This window comes from Rhodnius prolixus, unplaced genomic scaffold, assembly GCF_049639745.1.
Source record: "Rhodnius prolixus isolate KJV_2025 unplaced genomic scaffold, Rpr scaffold_10, whole genome shotgun sequence".
NCBI classification, from domain to species: Eukaryota; Metazoa; Arthropoda; class Insecta; order Hemiptera; family Reduviidae; genus Rhodnius; species Rhodnius prolixus.
Window position 1 is genome coordinate 9942614 of NW_027411615.1, and position 8485 is coordinate 9951098.

The following is an 8485-nucleotide window of genomic DNA, read 5'->3' on the forward strand; positions in this document are numbered from 1 at the left end:
AGTCTAAAATAAGCCCTACTGTCCATAATGCAGGGCGCGAGCACGTGTCAGAATCATTACTGTTTACTGCAGAAAGCAGGTGGGATTTCGGTAACTCCTACCTCCCGAAGCTGGCAATATGGGCAAAATAATTGCTGCTTGTTTGCTTTGTAAATCAGACAATAAATTGGCTTAGCGGTAAATTTAAATGCGGATGTTTTCCAGATATGAAGTATGCTCGTTTAACCCATTTCATCGGCAGTGGAACGTACATAAGCCACCTTTGGCTGATTTTATTATAAATATTTTGAATGTAAAGCACGTCAACATCTGAGGCCTTCGGTGCCAGGAGCTAGTGCACTAGTGCTCTGCTAGTCTCTGGATGTATTCTCTCGTTACAGACTTTACTCTACATAAACAGAGGTGGGGCTCTGAAACGCTCCTATGAAAAGTAATCTAATAGCAAAGATGGATTCGAACTTCAGATATCTTTAAGGAATCCATTTTCAGGGGACAAACGTAATTGAGCCAACCCCCACTATTTTTTTTATTGCTGACCGTTGTTTTATATCACCTCTAGTCCCTAATACTAATTTTAAATAAGGTCGACATTTAAGATAGATAATGTAAAAAAAACAATATTTAGAACAAAAGTTTAACTATCAAGAAAATATTGCACGAATTTTAATATATTTTAATTACTACTGTAAAGTACGTTTTAAAATGATTTGGGACTTTGACTACCACATGGCGATAAGTTATCAAAATGATAGTCGAGTTGCAATGAGTCATAATTCCACTTAATTAGTTAATAGGAGGGCTGTAGTGGTGGAGAATATTATTCAGTGGCTAAAGATTCACCGAATTCTTTAATAATTATTTATCCCAAGTTAACATAGAGTCTTAACATGTTTATTCGAATAAGTATTTATTACCACTTTTCATTTGTATGTTTATCTTTAGTCACGCTTGAAGTCGCTGGTAGCCGGCCCATTATGTCAAATGGACTGTGAATACAGCGGATACTTTTAACTTTAATCATTCTATCCTACAGTGTAAAGATGATGGGGTTTTATGAGTTAATTGATATTTCGACGCCACCTTTTAAAATATTGAATTTAAAATCATATGACATTGTATTTGCCCAATTGTTCTACATTTAACTCTCATTAGAAAAATGTTTTATGAAATTTAGTTTCTCCTAAAGAATTATGAAAATGATCGGCAACAAAAAAAAAAAAGTTGAACACGATACTGACGGAACAAATAATATGATCTAATTTGGTGAGAAAAAAGTACTTACCTTTTATTAAAAGAATTTTCTAGGTATTGTTTTAATTTTTACGTAAAAATAAATTATAAATATAGTAAGGTCTAATTACTGAAATAAACTGGAGCATGCAGTACATCTATAATTTAAAATATTTAAACATAAATAGAAAGAAATTTATTCAATTTATGTTTTAGGGCAAAAAAAAAAATTCTGGCTACTTACAAAAACAAAAAACAAATCAGGGTTAAGCTATTCTATATTAAGCGGGGATTCCATTGTAGTGGGAGGCACGTTGTGAAGGTTGTCTCAAATGTGTTCAGCCCTGATCTCCCACAGCACCGCATTGCACTAACAGAACACTATATCATGATCAACATTTAAAAAGTGAGGGTAATAAATGTGCTTCTTCATTAAAAAAAAAAAAAAAAAAACTATACAGAAACGGGGGAAACATTAGATATACACTGATTAATGACTGTTTCCTGGTGCGATAAAGTGTGAGCACATCATGGTGAACAAAAAATGATTCAGATTAGTTGTGCGCTTTTTAATGTTAAGTGTATTTTAAAGAAAAATGAGCTTTATAAATAACAACGAAGTGTGCCACAGTGAAACAAACTTAGCTCTTACTTACAATAGTTACACTAGTTACAAACAGGTGAATGCGAAAGACCCCATATCCCTAGTTCCGCACGGCCGGCACATTACCCGCCGTCGCACATGGTCTCCCCCATATTGCGTCATCCATTGGTCGATAACGTCCCCATTTGTGAGCAAGGGTGGCGCCGACCTCCCTAGCTTTAGTTGCGGAGATAGACGAGTGTGCACGATAAATTGATTACTACAAATAAAAAATTCCCATTTCGTCTTATTTCACGTAATTGTCAAAATTATATTTAGTTTTTCCTTAAAGAAAGGAAAGGTTTATAAGTACCAAAATTTTACTTCAGTTCAAATGTTAATTTGTTTTATGTGTACGAAATCGATTTAATAAAATTATATATTTATAATTTTCAGGGACCGGAGTTCGATTTCAGTCACCATGTACAAAACTCAGCACAATTTTTTTTTGTATCTAACTGAGGATCTTCTTTTCTTTTCTTATTTCTCTAGTAAATTGCAATCGTGCAGCCTTTTGAGTTTAGTTTGCGCAAGAAAATATTTGCAGTATGAAAAATCTCTTTTTAGAAATTGTACTGTGTACATGACTCTATGTGTTACCTTAGGCGCACTAAGGGGGCGTTTTAGGCTTCAATCACCCGGAAATTAGAAGAACCATCAGTTGTCTAATAATTCTTTAATCTAAAATTTAGATTAAAGTATAAATTAGATTTTGAGGGAGTGTTCGTCAGCCAAATACACCGCATCCCAAGGGATTCTTAGTTACTAAAAGTTGGAGCTTCTCTCCAGCCTTGTTTGTTTGCTTAGACATTAGATTCTGGTGTGGGACTGATGGATAAGCTTGTAAAAAAGAGTTTTTGGTGCCTAACTTTCAGCCATGCCCATTGAGAGTACTATCCCAGGCTGGCAGACGGCTATCTCATGGCACTTATTACCAAAAAGCTCGGAATCCCTAACTATTCTCATCTTAACATCTATCCAGGCAGTTTCATACACCTTGAATTACCTCTTAAGACTTGATATCCAAGAAAATTTTAAATCTGGAATGATCAATCTTTCTTTTTTAATCTAAACATTCTTACCATCTTAAATGTGTTTTCTAGTTCCAAATATTATTTGCAGCAACATATTGTTGTGATACCTCTTTCCTAGACCCCAAAAATGTAATAACTGTTTACAAAATCGGTACATAAACAGGCAGAACAAAAGGCGTACCAACCTTTGATGTAATCATGCAAAAGATATTGTAATTGTTAATAGTGTAATTCCTGAAGATGACCTAGGTCACTAGGTCGAAAGCTTGGCAAAAAATAATTTAAAAAATTTGACTGAAATTGGAATAATTTTTTTTTTTTGGATCAGTGATTCAGTCACCAAAAACTGTGAACAATATTCTGCAATTTGTCCTTAACTTCATTTTTTTAAATAACTATTACAAGTTACAGAGAAAGTTAATTATTAAAGTTTAAATATCATTTTTCCTTAAAATATCGAAGATCACTTTTTATTAGAGAAAAAAAAGGAAAGTTTTTAAAGTCGAGATCACTAGCTTTGATCATGGCGAAAAATCTAAAAACAATCAGAAACAATGAAGAAGAAACTAAAAGGAATTCTTACTTGATTTAAATTTCTCAAAACACAAATTACTTTCCAATATATTTGTCTTTATTTTTATTTTATTTATTTTTTGGCAACTTAAATATAAATTTTTCGTTAGAGCTTGCCGCAGTATTTTTGATTTTGAATCAGGTAGTTTCTCATTTGTATACACTCACACATAAGTACACACGAAGGCTGTATCACGCAATATATGCATTCGGTTGGACGAAAGCTGATGTAGGTCAAAGAAAAAAGGCACGCTAAAAGATTTTTTAAAGAAAACATTCTTAGTACATGGTTACAAACTAAAACCACTCGAGAATAAATTTGGCATGAGTAGCTTTGCGCGAAAGGAAACAACTTAAATGAAAGGAAGCATATAGAAGGGTTTGCACACCAAACTCAAAATTAAATTGCATGCGCACACTAATAGAAATTAAATAACAAACTAATTCAGTTGCTCTGTGGACACAGAAGGAATAAAATCTACCTGGAAAAGTTTCGTACACTGTTGAGAGGTGAGAGTCTTCTAACACTTTTGAACAAAAGACTTGAGATCTCGTACGTTAAACTGTGCGAATTCAAATCTGTGCAAGGAGCAAGTACAATTTTAAAATGCCAATGTATCTTTCAAAAAAGTCTCCTTTACCTAAAAATAAGTGATGGAACTGTTTGTGAGAGTGGTAAATTTATTCATCTTTGAAAGAATGTGCTCTTTATCTAGATTTACGTTTATCATTTATTTACTTATTTTCTAATCGTAAACATTCTCGTATCAGCACTCATTTTTGTGGTCTTCATTGATAATTTCATATTATTCTAATTAAAAGTTTTGGATATAGACAAATTTAATTAATGTTGTTATTAATTAACATTTGTAAATGTATATAAGTTTTATTAAGAGACAAAGAAATTATGTATGGACATTAATCATTTATTAGAGAGTGAGACTGACAAGAACAACGAGAGAGAATAAGGAAGAAACGAAACATTCATTACGAAACATTTAGTATTTTAGAAAACAACTCCAGTATTAAATAATAGAGCGAACAGAATAAAAAAGTTATAATCAAATAGCTTTAGATACAGAACTTAAATGTTCACAATAGTTCTCCATTCATACATATATTTATTTAGGTATTAATGTCAAGACAAAAAAGTAATAAAATAACTGTAAATTTAATCTTTATTTCGCTTACTGATTACATTTACTTACAGTGTTTCCTCAGTTTCCTCATTTCCCTAGTACTAAAATAATTTTTGTACCCTCAATTTTTTGCCTATGGTATAAAAATCCTATTTTACTTTAGAAAATATTTTGTTTTCAAAGAAATATGTCCATCACGAAATCCAAGAATATAGTTTAGCGATTCCATGAAATATGATTGATTACCTGTCACTGAAGAGAATGATCAAATTAGCATTGATGGATAACATAAGCGATATTGCGGATGCAACTATCAATTCAAAATAAAATTATGTGATTTAATCCGAATTTTTTATATACATAGACAATGGATTCGATTAAGTAAATTACGTAATCCCCTATGTTTCGGCGGGGGTTAACTAACAATGAAGTATTTTGGACCGGAAACTCATACTTAATTATCGACTTCTTATCTAATAAATAAAAAGTATCTCTTCTTTATAAATCCACGCTTCAAAGCCACTACACCAAACCTACCTCTCAAGAGATTCCACTAGATGGAATAAATTATTTAAAAAACTTACTACAGCTATATCATGAAAATTTCATGCAAATTTAAATTAAGAAACAAATTAAAAAAGAATATACACTTTATTCAATTTTATACAAGAGACAGTAATAATAAAAAGATTAAGGCCCACACGGCACGCATACTGGCCCTTTGTTTGGAGGTCCATTTAATTTTCTTGTTAAAGCAATTATTCTATCAGCTTCTCTAATACCTGATTGTCTAGCTCCATGCATTGTGGCAAAATATTTTGGAGATGTGTGTTCTCCAGCAAAAAGTATAATAGGTGGTATGTCATTACAATTACCTGGCAGAGGTTCTTTTAAATCGTGGATGTGACCAACACTTGAATCTTTGCTAATATAAGTAAAAGAGCCATAAAAATTTGGATTAGTAGCCCAATCAGACCTCATAATTGATGCAGCTTGTGGAATAGAAGAGTCAGCAACAAATTGTCGTAAAACATTTGTCAAATCTTTCACTACCTCAGCGTTGCTTTTATTTTCCATCATTTTGGCTTGTCTACCAGATACTGTAGCAACAATAACTTTGTGACTACCAGGTACTCTTTCAAAACTAGTCACTCCGTGTACCCAAATGTCTTCCTCTCTTAATTCTTGAGGAGACCAAGCCAAACGATAACCGCCTGTTTTTCCAGTCCAGAAAGGATTTTTGTGTTCCATAAAAATTTTGTTTACATATCCGAAACCTAGCTTTTCAATAGCTATTGTCTTAGATGCTGGTAATGCTGGGCAGAATAAGGTCGAAGATAGTTTTTTCAACACCCCTAATGGAACGGTGACAATGACATAATCCGCAGGAAAATCATCTCCATCGCAACATCTCACCACAGCTCGAGGATTGCCTGGACCAGCTGTACCCCATCTTATACTGTGCACTGGTTTGCAGTAAATTAGTGCACAATTTGGTAAATCACGGATAAGCGGTGCCAATAATCCACCCATTCCTAAAGGAATTACTACGTCGCCACCTGGAAGTTCATGTAAACTCCCAAATGCAGTTGAACTTACCTCAGTCAGATCTTCTCCTATTTTAGTTTTCAAACTATTTTCAAAACCATAAAATAATCTAGCAGCATCATATCTTTCAGTTTCTGGAAATTTGAGCAATTCTTTTTTGATCAAATCATCAAAGTACTGGAACATGCTCTTTTTTGGTAAAGGCTCTTCAGAAAACAGTAAATTTGCTGCTTTTGCTTCTAAAGCGTCAAAACTTAATTTAGCTTTTTGAGCAAGTCTAATATCAATGGCTCTGCCATCGCTGGTGAAATACATGCCTTGATCTTCAACAACACGTCTTAAAGGTGGTTTAAGAAGTCCTTCTTGTGCTGCCAGTGTAAAAACATTGTTAGCTATGCTTGCTCCAGATATCCATTGAGGTCCCATTTCTATTATTGAGTCTGCCATCCAACAGGTTTTTATTCGCCCACCAGGTCTGGAATTAACTAAAACTATTATTATTATTAATAATAAATTACATTTAAAAAATAACTATTATTGATAAATTCTTATCATTAAATAGGGATCTAAAAAATCTGTACACTCCTTAGAATCTTCAATTAAACTGGGCGACTGAGCAGGCACCTATAGTAAACAAGTTATTGCACTACTATGAAAGTTGTGCTCCCTAATCCATCTTTTCTCATTAACATTTGGGTCACCTTAAATTTTTAATTGTCACTATTCGTTCCGAAAAACCATCTCTTCTACCTAAATATCGTTTAAATTTCCAGAAAGGTCAAAAAATAAAATTTAGGAATAAACATACAAAAAAGAAGGATAACAAAATATCACATCTTTAGAAGAAACTAACTATACATTTTTCTTGTTGACGTACATTCCAGCACGCATAGCATATGTAACAAAAACGTGCTTATTGGCCTTTCTAAATTCTCATGTTACTTTGCAAATAGTTCCTTCAATAACGTACCAATATATCTAGCTTATCTCAACTAGAATTGGGGTGTCCTTAATAAATGAAATATGTACACATGCCATATGCACAATGGTGGCCCCATTGTGTCAAAGCGTAACTCTAAAATAAAAAACAACAATAAGTTAAAAAATATTATTTTCATGCTGGAACTTTGCTCAAGACAGAATGAAGTCATGCGAAAGAGAACTAATAGCCAATAATTGTGCTAACAAAATCCATGCACAAGTCCAGAAGTTGTTCAGTTTAAAAATTATTAGTTCAATTAGATGCTGCATTTCTTAATGAATTAATATGTACCTACATTCACCTATAAGCTGAATTTTTTTATATCTAAAATAAACGAATCTGCACGATATCAGGTAGTTGTCTAAAATATAGTATATGTTATTATGGTCAACAAATTATCGCGTAGCAATGCAGAATCTGCCCCTTTAAAACGATCTATCAAATTCGTTTGTCAATCAAGTAAAAGGAAGTACAATAAAGTTCAGATCTACGATTTGGAACTAATGTGAGAAATCTTATTAACATCAAATAGTAAAATTAAACAAATATTTTATGCATACCTGTCTGTAGCTTCCAAAATCCTAAAGTTGCTGATTCCGCATTGAATAAGTCTGTGTGCAGCTGAAAGACCAGCTATTCCTGCTCCTATTATAACCACACAAGGTTGTTGAATATTGGGTCTAATTGCACACATATCATTTATACAATTCTTGCAGATTATTTCAGGTCTACACTCACGTAGATCGCAAGTAGTGCTGCTTTTTTGTCCCTCCAAATTTGCTGGCGATAATGTAATGCCCCTGTGAAATGTTCAGTATAATTTGATCACACATTTTTTTTATCAAGCACAGCTCATGAGATATATATGTAATTCCTATTAAATTTGCCACAAAGATCTAATTCAAAATTTGTTGAAAGTATTTTGCCCAGATAATTAGATAAAACAAATTACTCTCACTCAGTTAATTAGCTTTATTTACAAACCTTTGAGTAGTTGTTAGATGTCTCCATATTTTGAATTTTAAATTATTCATCTTTTCTAACTACTTTTCACTTGTAAATCTTGACTTTTGGTAATTTACTTCCTCAAAAAAATAAAAAACAGCTGAAATATTAGCATAAGTTAAAAAACATACAAATCATTTGGAATAGTTTAATTTGCTATTAAAATTCAGGAAACTAAAACTTAGTAATTCTTAATTATCTCATTCTTAAATAATTCTCATTCATTTCTTAATGTTCATATTTAAGAACATTCCAAATCAAAATTAGACTGTTCATTTCGTTTTCTAAAAAGTTACTTCGTTTCAGGCGATCAACATTTTTTAGAATGTCT

At 32.5% G+C, this 8485-nt stretch overlaps 2 protein-coding genes across 9 annotated transcripts in view; both read right to left on the minus strand.

The window, feature by feature from the left end:
* The window catches only part of LOC141457238 (long-chain-fatty-acid--CoA ligase 5), a 37255-nt gene extending 33130 nt beyond the window's left edge, over nt 1-4125 (minus strand). For 2 of the 6 annotated variants that reach the window (XM_074133928.1, XM_074133922.1), the window contains exon 1: nt 1887-2045. The gene's annotated coding sequence lies outside the window, so the exon portion shown is untranslated. Of the gene's footprint in view, nt 1-1474; nt 1601-1886; nt 2046-3962 lie in introns of those variants that run through there. The other 4 variants (XM_074133927.1, XM_074133923.1, XM_074133930.1 and 1 more) reach the window with 3 other exon arrangements.
* A 1126-nt stretch (nt 4126-5251) lies between these two features.
* On the minus strand, nt 5252-8287 carry LOC141457242 (peroxisomal N(1)-acetyl-spermine/spermidine oxidase-like). 3 transcript variants are annotated; one of them, XM_074133941.1, is made up of 3 exons: nt 8134-8287; nt 7710-7949; nt 5252-6642 (listed from the first exon to the last, which is right to left on the minus strand). In XM_074133941.1, exons 1-3 carry the CDS (start codon nt 8181-8183, stop codon nt 5310-5312), a joined length of 1623 nt encoding a protein of 540 aa, XP_073990042.1. In that variant the 5' UTR covers nt 8184-8287; the 3' UTR covers nt 5252-5309. The 3 variants fall into 3 exon arrangements, with proteins under 3 accessions (XP_073990042.1, XP_073990043.1, XP_073990044.1); XM_074133942.1 differs by lacking the exon at nt 8134-8287 and having other exon boundaries at nt 5252-6652; nt 7710-7849; XM_074133943.1 differs by lacking the exon at nt 8134-8287 and having other exon boundaries at nt 5252-6658; nt 7710-7848.
* Nucleotides 8288-8485: the final 198 nt, after the last annotated feature.